Raw genomic sequence first — 15,127 nt, 5'->3', positions numbered from 1 at the left:
TTTCATGGATAACACCACTCTCCCCACGCCCCTGCCCTTGACTAGTGTAGGCAGCCGGGAAGTGCCATGTCTCCCCCCAGTTAGCCCTGACAACTTACCCTTTGCCTTCCTAGGAGCGCTGCACTCCATGCTTGGGGCCATGGACAAACGTGTGTCTGAGGAGGTAAGGAGGGGTGGGGTACGTGTGGAGTTTTATCAGCCTGCGGAACTGGAGTAAAGCTATACTATGGAGTGAACACAGGCATGTCTAACTCTGCCTCTGGCCATCCACTCGCTCTTCCTTCCCAGGGCATGAAGGTCTCCTGTACGCACTTCCAGTGCGCAGCAGGCGCCTTTGCCTATCTGCGTGAGCACTTCCCTCATGCCTACAGCGTTGATATGAGTCGACAGATCCTCACTCTGAATGTCAACCTCATGCTGGTGAGGGGTGCCCCTGTGGGTGCCATGTGGAATCCAGGGGAGGGGACACTTAGCACTGGATCCTAGACCAGGCCCGGTGCAGCAGCAGACTGTGTTTCTTGGAGTGGGGAGGCTGGAGGAGAGAGGGTGAGGGGAGCACTGTGGTCAGCCTGCTGGGAAGGATTTCAGGTGAACGTGAAAGCACACCTGCATTTGTTGCACCAGGGCCAAGCTCAGGAGTGCCTTCTGGAGAAGTCAATGTTGGACAATAGAAAGAGCTTTCTGGTGGCCCGCATCAGTGCACAGGTGGGTGTCCAGGTAGGCAGGCCTTTCTTTGCTTTACTCCTGAGCTCCCCCACCCTCACACTGATAGCCCCATCCTGGCTCCCAGGTGGTGGATTACTACAAGGAGGCGTGCCGGGCCTTGGAGAACCCTGACACTGCCTCACTGCTGGGCCGGATCCAGAAGGACTGGAAGAAACTTGTACAGATGAAGATTTACTACTTTGCAGCTGTAGCTCATGTGAGGAGACTGTGGCCACTGGGTCTGGGCAGGGCTGAGTGCCACAGACTGGGAACTAAGTAGTGGCATCTTTTCTTCTTTCCTAGCTGCACATGGGCAAGCAGGCTGAGGAGCAACAGAAGTTTGGGGAGCGGGTGAGTGAGCTGAGGTGAAGAGGGGACTCAGCACTTGTTCCAGCCTTGTTAGTGAAATCCTGGTACAGTCCCTGCCCTTCCAGAATGGGGGAGGTGATCTTCCCTCAGCCATGCTCTTGTGCAGGCTTGGCCTGTCTGCGTGGTCCTGTCTGTGTAGCCCTCATTTCTGTGGGGCTGAAGAAGCATAACCGGCTCCCCCAGAGGAGCTGGCTGGTTGGAGGTGTAAGCAGGAGGGTGGGATAGGATGTGACGCTGTTGGCTGGGCAGGTACCTGGCTGCCTTCTCGGCTTCTTGCCACCTGATGACTTGGCAGAGCTCGGTGGGATGGTAGGAGGAGTAGGGGTCAAACAGGAAAGGATAAGCCAGGCTCTGCCTGTGCCCCTCCTACAGGTCGCCTATTTCCAGAGCGCCCTAGATAAACTCAACGAAGCCATCAAGCTGGCCAAGGTAAAGCTGCGGAAGCCCGGCTGCCCCTCGGGGTCCTGGGGTGCAGGGACCGAGCTTGGGGGGAGGGTCGAAGGCTGGCCTTGGATGGTGCTGAGGCTCCCCTCCTACCCCACAGGGTCAGCCTGACACTGTGCAAGATGCACTTCGCTTCGCTATGGATGTCATTGGGGGAAAGTGAGTCTGGGGGCTGGGGGCGGCCATGGTCCCTTCTTGTTAGAGAGGCTCTCGGCCCTTTGCCTACATGCTTGGGAGGAAACCACCAGCGCCAGAGCGCAGCAGCGAGGCTAGGGCCCAGTCCCCGTAGATTGCCCAAGACTCTTCACTCCCTTCTGACCCCCAGGTACAATTCTGCCAAGAAGGACAATGACTTCATCTACCACGAGGCTGTCCCAGCACTGGACACCCTTCAGCCTGTAAAAGGTCTGAAGCCGAGAGAAGGCTGAGGAATGGGGTAGAGGTTAAAAATTGGAGGGGTGTGAGGCGGGCTGAACAGAGGCAGACCTGAGATCTCACAGACCTGGTCACATTTCTTCCTCATCCCTTCCTAGGTGCCCCTTTGGTGAAACCCTTGCCAGTGAATCCCACAGACCCAGCTGTTACAGGCCCTGATATCTTCGCCAAACTGGTTCCCATGGCTGCCCATGAAGCCTCATCACTGTACAGGTAAGAAAGGCTGGCTCTGTACTTAGCACAAGTGGGGTTGGGATGTGTCAAGAGACACAGGTTCCAGCAACTGCTCTGTCACTTCTGCAGTGAGGAGAAGGCCAAGCTGCTTCGGGAGATGATGGCCAAAATTGAGGACAAGAACGAGGTGCTGGAGTAAGTGCGAGCTGGGAGTGGGACATCGGTGGGGCCCGGTGCTGCCTGCAACAGGGGGAGTGGCAGTGAAACATGTGCTTCCACCGGGTTTCCTGGATTTGCTCTCCTTGCCTGGGGCCTCATGTGCCAGCTGTGTAAGATACAGCTGTCTTGAGAAAAGGACGTCCCGGGGCAGGCTCTGTGGGGCCAGACCAGACCCAGTGCTGGTCAGGTTCTTAGACCTGGCTTCCACCGTAGGGGGCTCACCCTGGTGGGCTCCTTTTCCCATGTGCGGAGTCAGCAGCCAGCTCCCATTGGTCCTGTGGTCCCCGCAGCCAGTTCATGGATTCAATGCAGCTGGATCCGGAGACAGTGGACAACCTTGATGCCTACAACCACATTCCGCCCCAGCTCATGGAGAAGTGTGCGGCGCTCAGTGTTCGGCCCGACACCGTCAGGAACCTTGTCCAGTCCATGCAAGGTGAGCCAGGGTGAGAGCAAGCAGCTGGAGGGTGGGAACACGAAACTCATTTGCTGGCACCTCTCGTTCATCAAGCCTGGGAATTGTACCTCTCAAAGCATCAGGTGCAAGCACCCATCCCTCGGGATTGCTGCACCCTGTGCCTCTGTATTGCTCAGTACACATCGGGCCATGACCATGCAGGCACTTCAGTCTCCTGGGGGGCGAGCCAGAGTGGGTGGCTGGTCTGTCCCCCTGAGGAACCGCCCTTTCTCTCCCCTGTACACACCCCAAGTGCTGTCAGGTGTGTTCACGGATGTGGAGGCCTCTTTGAAGGACATCAGGGACTTGCTGGAGGAGGATGAGTTGCTAGACCAGAAGTTGCAGGAGGCAGCAGGCCAGGCAGCGGCCAGCGCAGCAGTCTCCAAGACCGAGCTGACAGAGGTGAGGCGAGAATGGGCCAAGTACATGGAAGTTCACGAGAAGGCTTCCTTCACCAACAGTGAACTGCACCGCGCCATGAATCTGCACGTCGGCAACCTGCGCCTGCTCAGCGGGCCACTCGACCAGGTCCGGGCTGCCCTGCCCACACCAACCCTCACCCCAGGTAAGCTTGGCCCATTTTGTCCCCAGGGGGAGAGGCAAAGAGCTGGGGGGGTTTCTCTGGCCTCGCTAATCACTTCTGTCCTCAGAGGACAAGGCTGTGCTGCAGAACCTGAAGCGCATTCTGGCCAAGGTGCAGGAAATGCGGGACCAGCGTGTATCCCTGGAGCAGCAGCTACGAGAACTGATCCAGAAGGATGACATCACCGCCTCACTGGTTACTACAGACCACTCAGAGATGAAGGTGGGTGGGCAGGCAGGGTGGAGGGGTCTGACTCTGGCTCCTCCTTCAGGTGGGGAGGGTTGAGTGGTCACTCTCTACCTCCAATACACTCCCTTAGAAGCTATTCGAGGAGCAGCTCAAGAAGTATGACCAGCTGAAGGTGTACCTGGAGCAGAACCTGGCTGCCCAGGACAACGTCCTGCGAGCCCTGACAGAGGCCAATGTGCAGTATGCAGCGGTGCGGAGAGTGCTCAGTGAGCTGGACCAAAAGTTAGTGCTTCACCTTGTGCTCTTGCCCAGAGTCCTACCTGGAGCTCAGCTCCCGCTGCTTACCTCCTGCTGGCCTTGTGCCCGCCAGGTGGAATTCTACGCTGCAGACCCTGGTGGCGTCCTATGAAGCCTACGAGGACCTGATGAAGAAGTCCCAGGAGGGCAAGGACTTCTACGCAGACCTGGAAAGCAAGGTGGCCACTCTCCTGGAACGGGCACAGTCTACCTGCCAGGCCCGTGAGGCTGCCCGCCAGCAACTCCTGGACAGGTAGGTGTGGCTGCCGCGCTAACTGTCTAGACGTGGGCTGGGCTGATGGGGGTCGGGCTCCACTTCTTCCTTCCCTTGACCATAGGGAGCTGAAGAAGAAACCGCCACCACGGCCCACAGCCCCAAAGCCACTGCTGCCCCGTAGGGAGGAGGGTGAGGGAGTGGAGACAGACCTGCCTGAGGAGCTGCGCAGCCTGCCCCCTGACATGGTGGCAGGCCCACGGCCACCCGACGCCTTCCTGGGCACTATTGCCCCTCGCCACTTCCCTCCTGGCCCCTTCCCCAGCTCCACAGGGCCAGGACCCCACTATCTCTCAGGCCCCTTAGCCCCTGGTGCCTATTCGGGACCCACCCAGATGTTGCAGCCCAGGGTCCCCCAAGCCCCAGGTCACCCTACAATGGCCATGGCACCGGGCCCTGCCATTTACTCAACCCCTGCTTACACACCAGAGCTAGGCCTTGTGCCTCGGTCTTCCCCCCAGCACTGTGTGGTGAACAGTCCCTATGGGGGGGTAGGGCCACCCCCGCCAGTTGCAGGTCTGCCCTCAGCTCCACCTCCCCAGTTTTTGGGCCCTGAATTGGCCATGGGGGTTCGGCCTGCCACCACCACAGTAGATAGTATTCAGGCCCCCATCTCCAGCCACACAGCACCTCGGCCCAATCCAACTCCTGCTCCTCCCCAGGCCTGCTTTCCAGTGCCCCCACCACAGCCGCTGCCTGCATCCTATACCTCCTACCCACTAGGGGCCAAGCAGGCCCTCCCGACCCCCCCAGCCCAGCACCACTTTCCTCCTGGGATTCCCACAGGTTTCCCAGCCTCAAGGATTGGGCCCCAGCCTCTCCCCACCCGAGCAGCATTTGGACCCCAGCCCCCTCAGCAGCCCCTTCCACTCCAGCATCCACACCTCTTCCCACCCCAGCCTCCAGGACTTGTACCCGCACAGACCCCTTACCCGTTTGCCCCTCAGCCTGGTGTCCTGGCACAACCACCACCCCCTGTGCATGCCCAGCTCTACCCAGGCCCCTCTCAGGACCCCCTGCCCCCCCACTCGGGGGCTCTGCCTTTTCCTAGCCCTACACCACCTCAGCCGCCCCATCCCAACCTGGCCTATGGTCCAGCCCCTGCCCCGAGGCCCCTGGGCCCTCAGGCAGCCCCTCTTTCCATTCAAGGCCCCCCGCCTACTGGCCAGCCCACCCCCAGTCCCCACCTGGTGCCTTCACCAGCCCCATCACCAGGGCCTGGCTTGGTCTCTCCTCGGCCCCCTGCAACAGAGCCACCCCCACGCCGAGGCACGGCAGCCGCAGATCTGCTCTCCTCCAGCCCCGAAAGCCAGCATGGTGGCACTCAGCCTCCTGGGGGTGGCCAGCCCCTGCTGCAGCCTACTAAGGTGGATGCTGCTGAGGGCCGGCGGCCACAGGCCCTGCGTCTGATTGAGCGGGACCCCTACGAGCACCCGGAGAGGCTGCTGCGGTTGCAGCAGGAGCTGGAGGCATTTCGGGGCCAGTTGGGTGATGCCGGGACTCTGGACACTGTCTGGCGGGAGCTGCAAGAAGCACAGGAACAGGATGCCCGTGGCCGTTCCATCGCCATTGCCCGCTGCTACTCACTGAAGAACCGGCACCAGGACATCATGCCCTACGACAGTAACCGCGTGGTGCTGCGCTCTGGCAAAGACGACTACATCAATGCCAGCCGCGTGGAGGGACTCTCGCCATACTGCCCGCCCCTGGTGGCCACCCAGGCCCCACTGCCTGGCACAGCCGCCGACTTCTGGCTCATGGTACATGAACAGAAGGTGTCGGTCATTGTCATGCTGGTGTCTGAAGCGGAGATGGATAAGGTGAGAGGGAGCCGTGGTGGCGGGGGGAGGGGAGGTTGCCCCGGTAGGACCCTAGAAAACACTCCTAACTACATCTTGTTTGCCTCTCAGCAAAAAGTGGCACGTTACTTCCCCACCGAGAGGGGCCAGCCCATGGTGCACGGTGCCCTCAGCCTGGCACTGAGCAGTGTCCGCACCACTGAGACCCATGTGGAGCGGGTACTGAGTCTGCAGTTCCGTGACCAGAGCCTCAAACGCTCACTTGTGCACCTCCACTTTCCTACTTGGCCTGAGTTGTATGTCTGCCACCCTGGGTGGTGGTAGGAGGGGTGGTGGGGGCCTCCAGTCAGGTCTGTTCAGGGACCCTGCTCTGTCCCTGCAGAGGCCTGCCGGACAGCCCCAGCAACCTCCTACGCTTCATCCAGGAGGTGCACACACATTACCTGCACCAGCGGCCCCTGCACACACCCATCATTGTGCACTGCAGGTAAGGTGGCGGTGGGAGGCTGCCTGAGGATCCTCCTCTGGGGGCTCTAGCCTTACGCCCCTTTCCTGCCACAGCTCCGGAGTGGGCCGCACGGGAGCCTTTGCGCTGCTCTATGCGGCTGTGCAGGAGGTGGAGGCTGGAAATGGGATTCCTGAGCTGCCTCAGCTGGTGCGGCGCATGCGACAGCAGAGGAAACACATGCTGCAGGAGAAAGTGAGGGTCAGGGCAGGTGGGTGCTGGGAGGGGTCCTCTGCCCAGAATGACAGGACCTCCCAGCTGACCAGGCCAAATGTACCTCTGCAGCTGCACCTCAAGTTCTGCCATGAGGCAGTGGTGAGACACGTGGAGCAGGTCCTGCAGCGCCATGGCGTACCCCCTCCGTGTAAGCCCTCAACCGGCGCAGGCGTCAACCAGAAGGTGAGGAAGGAGCCCCGAGGCTGCTGGGATCACCACAGCCTTCTGGACCCCTCTCTCCATCCACTTCCTGTCTTCTCAGAATCACCTTCCTCAGGATTCCCAGGATCTGGTCCTTGGCGGGGACGTGCCCATCAGCTCCATCCAGGCCACCATCGCCAAGCTCAGCATCCGGCCTCCGGGGAGCTTAGATTCCCCAGCTGCCAGCCTGCCGGGCCCTGCAGAGTCCCCAGGCCTGCCACCAGACAGCCTGCCAGAGTCCCCCCAGCTCCCGTCCTCCTCTCCACCCCCTCTCACTTCACCGCTGCTCGAGGCCCCCCAGCCTGAAGAAGAGCAGCCGGTACCTGAGGCCCCCACCTCAGGGCCCCCCTCCTCTTCTCTGGAGCTGCTGGCCTCCCTCACCCCAGAGGCCTTCTCTCTGGACAGCTCCTTGAGGGGAAAGCAGAGGATGAGCAAACAGAACTTTCTGCAGGCCCATAACGGACAAGGTCTGCGGGCTGCCCGGCCCACTGATGACCCCCTCAGCCTTCTGGATCCACTCTGGACACTCAACAAGACCTGAACAGGCTTTGCCTACCTGGTTCTTACACTACATCATCTCCCCTGTCTGCTCACCCAGCAGGACCTCTGAGGTGGGCTTGGTCTCTCACTCCCATTCCTGCTGCCTTCAGCCCTGCCTGGCCCAGCCCGCACCCCTGTGGGGTGGAGATGCATTGCGGGCCTTGGGTCGGGTTCTGCTCCTTTGTGGGACCTGACATTTTTCAGCCTTTGCTATTGAAGAAATAAAAATGACCTGTTCTGTGGCCAGTGTCTGCCCATTGCTGCATGGGGGAAGAAGCCGGAGCCCTGACCGCACCGCTAGCAACTCTGGCTCGAATGAGCTGGGGTGGGGGTGGAGGCAGGATGACTTTGGAGCTGAAATGGCTAAGGAGCTCTCTAGCGTTGGCCTGCTGAGCCGCCTCCAACCTGTAACTGTCCCTGTGCACATCTTCCGTGGCTCCAAGTGCCGAGGTTTCGGTACAGGGAGAAAGTGATGCAGGAGTTCCTCTAAGGGAAAAGGCACATGGCTCACAAGGCCCCTGGCAAGGGTGATTTAAAAAAAAGTTTAATATTACAGTTATGAGGCAGCTTCCAGAAGGCTCAGCTCCCCCCCCCCCCCCCCCCGCAAGTCTAGGTCCAGTGCATTGGCCCCACGCAGCAGCCCTGCCCAGGGAGTCACAGCCGCTGCCACCCTCAGTCCAGCTTCTCCAGCACAGAGGGCACATACACCAGACTGAGCTCACTGCCGAAGTTGCAGACGATGGCGGCATTTTCCAGCACCAGGATCTGGCGGGCGGGCTGGGCCTCACTATTCTTTCCCAGGTAGACTGTCTGTAACAGGTCCCCGTAGTTTAGGTCCCAAAAGGAGACACAGCCCTGGCCACCGGTCACCAGCAGGTTGTCTGAGATGACACCCAAGCTTGCACCGCAGCCCAGGTCCTGAAGGCAAGGACACGACAGGCTCAGTGTCTCGAACCCCTGCGTAAGTCACCAAGCACCCTGTGGTCCCCAGCCTGCCTACCTGCTGAATAGAATAGAGCTTGATGCCTGTGCTGCGATCCCAGATGCTGATGAGGTCATCCAGGCCACTGCTAATGACGCAGGAGGTGGTGCAGGTGAGAGAAGTGACATCCCCGCGGTGAGCAAACATGTGGCTGACCCGACTGCCAGTCAGCACATCCCACAGGCAGATGGCCCCATCTTGTCCTCCACTGGCCAGCACCATGGTCTAAGGGAACAGGCCCAGGACAGCTGGGTTACTGGTGGAATTCCTTTGTTGACAACCTTGCCCTGGTGGGTGGGGGATCCTCATTCTGCTTCCCAAGATCAAAGACCAAGGGCCTGTCTTGGTACCCCTATATCTGCTCACAGCCACCATGGGGCCCCCCCTTACCTGGTCAATGTACACAGTCGTGATGGCCCCTGAGTGGCCCTGTAGCGTGAAGAGGCAACATGAGTCCTCCAGACGGAACACCTAGGACAGGAACAAGTGTCAGGTTCTGGTCTCTAGGGTTTTCCAAGTTACCTATTGGCCAAGAAATCCCTCCTGCAGGGTTTTATTTTAAAGATTTTATTTTTGTGTAGAAGAACTCAGGTGCAGGCCAGAGGTGCAAGGTGTCAGGATTTACCATCGAGAGTGGGGAGCAGAACAGGCAGATCTACAGAAAGCGCTGCTGAGGGGAGCAGCAGGGGTGACAGGAGAGGACTGCTGCGCCATGTGGGTCAGCTCCCTGGCTGGGGATCAGGATGGAACTCAGGCTGTGGAGGGGACAGCACTGATACTTAACCCCTAGGCCACCAGGGAGGACCCCCACAGTGTTATGTTAAGCAAAGTAAGTCAGGAGAAACAAGATTCCTGGATGATTTCACTTGTGGAATAGAGAAGCCAAATGGAGGAACAGAAAACACAAACACAAACCCTGGAAACATGAAGATGGAGGATTAAGGGTGCTTTGGGTAGCGGGCACAGTGTTGTTAATCTCAAGAGGTGTGAACCTACACCCCCAAATCCTACAGTGTTGTAAACCACGGTTTCCACAATAAAAATGGAATTAAAAAAAAATCCTGTCGTTCACCCAGGACACCTATAGCCTCTTCCCAGACTAGCGGTGAAACATTCCCCATCCCCACAGCCAACACTCACTCTCAGCGTGTGGTCTTGGCTACCAGTCACGAGGCGCCCCGCAGCAGCCTTCAGGGCTGTAATGGGTTTCTGGTGCGCACAGGGCACTGTATGGGTCAGGCGACAGGCCACCCTGTCACTGCTGCTGTACACAGGGGATGCGGGGGAACTGCCCCGTCCTGGAGTCCCTGGTGACAATAGGCAAAGTGAGGGGGTCTTTGAGAAGGCACCTTGCAGGCAGCCCCTGCATGTCATCCACCCCCTCTAACCTCGGAACTGCAGGGGGCTGAGGGATGTGTGGGTCTCCAAGGAGAAGAAATCAAGGGAGCCATTGAGCCGGGCAGCCACGATCCTGGAAGAGAAGAGCACTGCCAGGGTGACTCTCCCTCAGAGCCCCCAGTCTCCGGGCTGAGTGCCGTGGGCACCTGACAGACTCAGCTCCACTGGGCATGTGGAAACAACAGAGACAGAAGAGAAGGGACCAAGCCAGTTCCAGAAAGGATCAGGGTCAAGTAGCAGCACAGGTGCTGAGGGAACAGATGCTGGGGCTGGAAGGCCCCAAGGTTGCAACGCTTATTAACCTCTCTGTGCCTCAGTTTCTTCATCTGTAAAAGGGAGAAAACAGGATCTGCCTCACAGAGCTAATATGCATAAAGTGGTAAGACTAAAAGAAACAACATGTAAGACTAAAAAAAGAAAAACAAAAAACCCAAACACCCAAAATAAGCAGAGGGAGGACTCCCAGCTAAAACTTGGAGTTGAAGGAAAGATCTCTGAGAAGGGAAACAGGACCTAGGGTGGGGCTGTGTTTTTGAGCCACGGGAGGTGCCACCTCCATGACACAGAAACACCTTCAAGCACCACCCACTACATTCTCCTTTTCCACAAAGAAAGATTTTCTTCATTGCTCAAGAACTCCTAGGGCACAGACAGACCGAGACGGGGATATCTATCCAGGGGACCCAGAAGGCAATGCATGTCCACAGCCTCCACCTGTGAACACGAAGGGCCCGCGCCTCCTAGGACAGGCGAGCCGAGAAAGCCCTGATGTCTGAGCCTGACCTTCATGGTCACCAGGAACCTTGACCTTGATGCTTAGGCTGATACCAGGGCTTTTCCTAAAACAGGCAAACAGTAGGGGAGACTTCCCAAGTATGGGGGAACCTGCTGCACCTCCCCCTGCAGTGACCTTTAGGGCTAATGGCTTTCGCCACAGTCCCTAGGTCCGGAACCAGCGTGCAGGGGGAGAACAGCAAAACCCCCTGAAGCAGGGGGAGAACAGCAAACCCCCCAAGACATAGATAAGACGGAAGCCTGTTGAAAGATAACGACCCCAAGGCGCCACTACAGGAATGATGACCGCACAGAACCTTATCTCGCCTTCTCAAGGCCCACAAACTTTATTCTAATACAACTGTCTCTCTAAAATCTTTTCTCTTTCTCTGTCTAAAAAGGTCATTGGTTGCTGATTAAAAAAGAACATACGAAATCTAATAACCAGGCTGATTCAAATGAAACGTCACTAAACTCTGTGTATTAATAGAACTGTTAGCTTAATAATTTCTCTGTTGTATGCTTAGCCTTGTTAGTATTAATCTTAATGATAAAAATATTACATTGTGAAAAGTAAAACTCACCCGTGTTAATGTATAGTAATTTAGTGGTAGTGAGTAGTTAAAACAAAAAAGTAATCACATGAAACAAAAAGAAAAATTAATAGCCTAACTACTTAGGAATGCGCCTGGGTCCAGATGTAAATCACTGCCCTGTCAATGATAAGCTAAACCTATGAGCAAGCTGATTTCTTCACTGATGTGCGCCATTCCTATGCCTTTAGAAAACATATACTGGCCACCAACTCAAAGAAAATTACACTCAGATTTTCACTCTTGAAGTGTGTCTGTCTGTCATTTCTTTCGCTGACGCCCTGACCACCCTGCACGCTTCTCTCAACCCTGAGACGGCCTCATCGTCTACTGCTGTGCTGGTCCGCGGCAGGAACCCAATGAGCTGGGCCAGGCCGGAGGGTGGCATATCAGCCAAGCCCTGCGTAAAAAGCCTAGCGGTAGCAGGAATGACAGCTGCCAACAAGCAGAAACAGTAACGGGCAAGGGGTGCCCTTCACCCACCCCAAGAAAGAAAAATGGTTCCAGCTCTAGCTTAGATGGTGCCACAAGTGGTCAGAGACCTGGAAGAGCGAGTGTGGGAGGCACCTGGGCATGGGCAAGAGCTGGGGGCTGAGAAGCCCTAGGAGCATGCGCACACGGAGCCCGGGGAACACCTACAGCCCAGAACAGGGCGTGAGTGGGAAAGAAGTCTTAACACAACAGGTTTTTCATAAAATGCAACCAAGAAACCCAGAAGGGGCAGTATTGGCAATCTAAGAGAAACCTGGACTTGAGAAAGGTGCGAAAGGAGACAGCATGAACCGTTGTCGCGGGCTAAGGCCCTGGGAGCTCATGGTTTGCTGGGCCCTATTCTAGGTGCTTCACATATTAACTTTGAGTTTTCACCCCTCCCTTCGAGGTGGACTACCCTCTGGTTAGCAAGAAAGGAATTCCAAATCCCACGAGTGAAGGGGAGTCAGGACCAAACCTCAGTGCGTGGCCTGACCACAATGGGAAGTCACCCTGGCTCTCACCTCTTGTCCAGGAAGACCAGGGCTGTGATGCCTGAGGAGACCTCGTCGCTGCTGCAGTGGAGCATGCCCTCGATGGCGTCCCACACCTGTAAGCCCAGGGGAAGTGAGCACCTGCCAGCTGGGACGGCCCCGGGTGCCCTATGTGAATGGCCCCTCTGCCCAGTCCAGTCCCTCTGCCCACCTCCAGCCGACCACTGCTCCGCCCCACCACGATGAGGTTGCCCTGCAGCTCCAGGCTCCAGATGGAGCCATCTGCACTGGGGGTCCAGGCGAGGGAAGGGGAGCCCTTCTCGGGAGGAGAACCCCCCTCATCTTCAGGGGCCTGTGACAGCACAGGCCCAGGTGAGGCAGGGCGCAGGGTTGGTGTATGGACGGGAGCCAGGTCCTCCTCCTGGTACACCCGCTGCACCAGGCGGCTGAAGTCATAGCCCGGGGAGTCCCGAGCACGGCCGCAGGTGGCCCGGTGCCGGGGCTCGGGCAGAGTAGGCTCTGAGGGCCGCAACTGTGCAGAGAAGTTGGTGTCGATCAAGCAGGTGAGGTCCGGCTGGTCCCCGAAGAGGGAAGGTGGTGGAGGGCCCCGGGGGCGGTGCCGCAGTGGAGGGCTGTCCCCGGGCTCCTCTGGACCACCCTTCCCGCCGTCTGACAACCGTTCCCAGCTCTCCTGAGCCTCGAATACGCTGCCAACGCCACTGTCCCGGCGCTGCCTGCTGGGGGTCCCGGGAGGATGCGGTGAGGAGGGGTGTGGTGGGGGGCAGGTCTGGGGGCAGGGGGTGGGGCATGCATGTGGGCTGCACCTACCCTGGGCGGGGGATGCGTGTGAGGCAGTCCCCAGTCTGAGCGTCCCACACACAGACGTGGCCTGCCAGGCAACAGCTCACCAGCAGCATGCCATCGCTGGCCAGACACTCGATGTCCTGTGGAAGGGCACCATGGGTATGGGCACAGGCATGGGCACGGATGTCAGCGTGTCCTGAGCCCCAGGCCCCTACCCCTTGCTCACCATGAGGTGCCCACGCAGCACCAGGGGCACAATCTCCGTCTCTGGCGGCGTGTAGCCGTAGTCATCACAGGGCAGCTCCCCACGTCGCCGCCGGCCGGGCCCACCACCAGGCTGCCCGTAGTTGCGCGGGCAGAGCACACGGTAAAGGCAGAGCAGCAGCAGCACAAGCACGATGCCTGTGGCGAGGCCAAGCGCTGCTACCCTGCGTAGAGTTGGAAGTGGTGAGGGGGGCCCGGTCCCTCCCACCCCCAACCTGCTCTCTGGGGCCTTACTTGTACAGGGTGATGTCTCTGTGGGGCTGCACCACGCCTGGTCCCTTGGGACCAGCCTCCCAGAGCCCTCCCGGTTGGGGCCCTGGTGGAGGCCAGGTACTGTGGCTGTCCTGAGGGTGTCGCCCCTCCAGCGCCTCCCTCGGGTTCAGGCGGAGCGTGACTGGGATGACAGGCAGCAGGCTGATGTACCTAGAGCCGGACAGCGGGCGACCTCAGAGGAGATGCTCTCAGAAGGATCCCTCCTGCTGCTGCCCTGGCCCCGTCCCCATCTCCAAGCAGGACTCAGCTCAACCCACCAAACTCCAAAAGCACCCTCTCAGGCCAGTGTTCCCAGCGTGAGGGGTGTCCAGCCTAGCTCTGACACCCCAGTCTTGCTGTCAGACACCAGCACCCAGGCAGCCATCACTGCAGTGTGGGCTGTCTCCCCCCTCCCAACTCAAGCAGCCAAAGGGCCGACAGCAGACTCCCCAGAGCAAGGCCCCAGGGCCACTGTCGCGTTGTGCCTGTTTGGAGCCCTACTTCCTACCGCACCGCCATCTAAGTTTTAATTACTAGAAAGGAAACACAGAATTCAAGCTAGTGGCTCCCCACCTGATGGGAAGGGAGGCCCTGGGGACAGTGAGCAGACACCACCAAGTGAGGAGGTGGCAACTGGCACAACCTAACTCACCTCTTGGCCAGCGTGATGTTGTAGTAGCTGAAGAGCGTAGGCCAGTGGCGGAAGGACAATTTCCTCCAAAGTTCCTCATCCTCAGGCCCCCAGGTTACCTCTGGGGCTGGGCTGTCATGAACACCTTCTGCTGGCCCCCCAGGCTCAGGCAGCTCCCCTGGCAATGTCTGATTCTCAGGTAACTTAGGAGCATCAGGTGGGAAGATGGAGAAGGCAGGGTCCGGGTGGCTGGCAGGCAGTACTCCACTAGGCACTGGCATGGGAGCGAGGGCACCCTCACCCAGTGGACTCTGTTCTGTCACTTGGGCAGCGAGGTAGGTGCGCAGCCCTGCTGGGTCTGTGTACACTAGGATGCCAATCCAGACAACGGTGCCGGCCTGCAGAGAGGCATCGGGTGCTCAGTGGCACCTCTGAGAGGGATGAACAGCCCCAAGCCCTACCAGCAGTGGCCCTTAGACTGGAAGGAGGCAGCACAGGGACCTAGGCCTAGGAATGGGAAGAGGACACAGGGCCTCGTCTGTCCTTTATTGCTTCCCCAAGTCTTCCTGCTAACACCAGGGACCAAGCATCATTGGAGGGACCTGGTTCCCTTCCCATGATCAGGGTTTGGTTTTCCTAGCCTGAAAATTCAGAGGAACACTCTTAGTTTTGATAGAAAACTTCCCTATCACCAATCCCTATCTCTGCTGGGCCAGGAAGCAACTATCATTTCCATGGTCAGCATGGCCAAAGGAACTGCTGCCTGATGTGCTCTGGAGCCATCCAGGGATCCTAGTACTCAGAGGGCCTCAGCCTCGCTCCCCTCACTTCAACTCCTTGGGAGAGGTTCTGTTGGCCGGCAGCCAACCCTGCTCCTGTTTCGCCCACTGCATAGCAGCTGATGAGCTGACTTGGGCAACCAGGGTGGTTCTGTCCCCAAGCATTACATCTAGCAGAGTCCTGTCCTGGGACACTGTGGGGAGACACTGACTCCTCTGCCTGATGACCCTGGGGATACATCACCTCAGAAACCAACAGGGTTCAGGCAGGTAGGGGT

The 15,127-nt window shown here is 58.5% G+C and overlaps 2 protein-coding genes across 3 annotated transcripts in view; one reads left to right on the top strand and one right to left on the bottom strand.

Annotated features, from left to right (window-relative positions):
* PTPN23 (protein tyrosine phosphatase non-receptor type 23) overlaps nt 1–7,633 on the top strand; it is a gene marked incomplete at its 5' end in the record, with an annotated part of 35,280 nt that extends 27,647 nt beyond the window's left edge. Inside the window, 21 exons of the mRNA XM_084246995.1 lie at nt 114–163; nt 289–420; nt 625–705; nt 791–922; nt 1,009–1,056; nt 1,447–1,503; nt 1,619–1,677; nt 1,844–1,923; nt 2,052–2,166; nt 2,257–2,322; nt 2,637–2,782; nt 3,057–3,368; nt 3,454–3,608; nt 3,706–3,857; nt 3,946–4,125; nt 4,211–5,966; nt 6,057–6,241; nt 6,328–6,432; nt 6,507–6,645; nt 6,736–6,849; nt 6,929–7,633. Coding sequence (XP_084103121.1) covers nt 114–163; nt 289–420; nt 625–705; nt 791–922; nt 1,009–1,056; nt 1,447–1,503; nt 1,619–1,677; nt 1,844–1,923; nt 2,052–2,166; nt 2,257–2,322; nt 2,637–2,782; nt 3,057–3,368; nt 3,454–3,608; nt 3,706–3,857; nt 3,946–4,125; nt 4,211–5,966; nt 6,057–6,241; nt 6,328–6,432; nt 6,507–6,645; nt 6,736–6,849; nt 6,929–7,408 — 4,544 coding nt within the window. The 3' untranslated portion in view covers nt 7,409–7,633. The remainder of the gene's footprint in view (nt 1–113; nt 164–288; nt 421–624; nt 706–790; nt 923–1,008; nt 1,057–1,446; nt 1,504–1,618; nt 1,678–1,843; nt 1,924–2,051; nt 2,167–2,256; nt 2,323–2,636; nt 2,783–3,056; nt 3,369–3,453; nt 3,609–3,705; nt 3,858–3,945; nt 4,126–4,210; nt 5,967–6,056; nt 6,242–6,327; nt 6,433–6,506; nt 6,646–6,735; nt 6,850–6,928) is intronic.
* A 446-nt stretch (nt 7,634–8,079) lies between these two features.
* Nucleotides 8,080–15,127, bottom strand: part of SCAP (SREBF chaperone) — a gene marked incomplete at both ends in the record, with an annotated part of 33,532 nt that continues 26,484 nt past the window's right edge. The window contains 11 exons of one of the 2 annotated variants that reach the window (XM_084248092.1): nt 8,080–8,325; nt 8,408–8,614; nt 8,780–8,860; nt 9,530–9,696; nt 9,778–9,860; nt 12,150–12,235; nt 12,331–12,856; nt 12,948–13,063; nt 13,150–13,351; nt 13,422–13,610; nt 14,092–14,468. In XM_084248092.1, coding sequence (XP_084104218.1) covers nt 8,080–8,325; nt 8,408–8,614; nt 8,780–8,860; nt 9,530–9,696; nt 9,778–9,860; nt 12,150–12,235; nt 12,331–12,856; nt 12,948–13,063; nt 13,150–13,351; nt 13,422–13,610; nt 14,092–14,468 — 2,280 coding nt within the window. The remainder of the gene's footprint in view (nt 8,326–8,407; nt 8,615–8,779; nt 8,861–9,529; nt 9,697–9,777; nt 9,861–12,149; nt 12,236–12,330; nt 12,857–12,947; nt 13,064–13,149; nt 13,352–13,421; nt 13,611–14,091; nt 14,469–15,127) is intronic. The other variant, XM_084248093.1, reaches the window with a different exon arrangement.

Source organism: Talpa europaea (genome assembly GCF_964194135.1).
Source record: "Talpa europaea genome assembly, chromosome: 11".
Taxonomy (NCBI): Eukaryota; Metazoa; Chordata; class Mammalia; order Eulipotyphla; family Talpidae; genus Talpa; species Talpa europaea.
The sequence above is the reverse complement of the archived record's forward strand: the minus strand, read 5'-3'. Positions and strand labels throughout refer to the sequence as shown.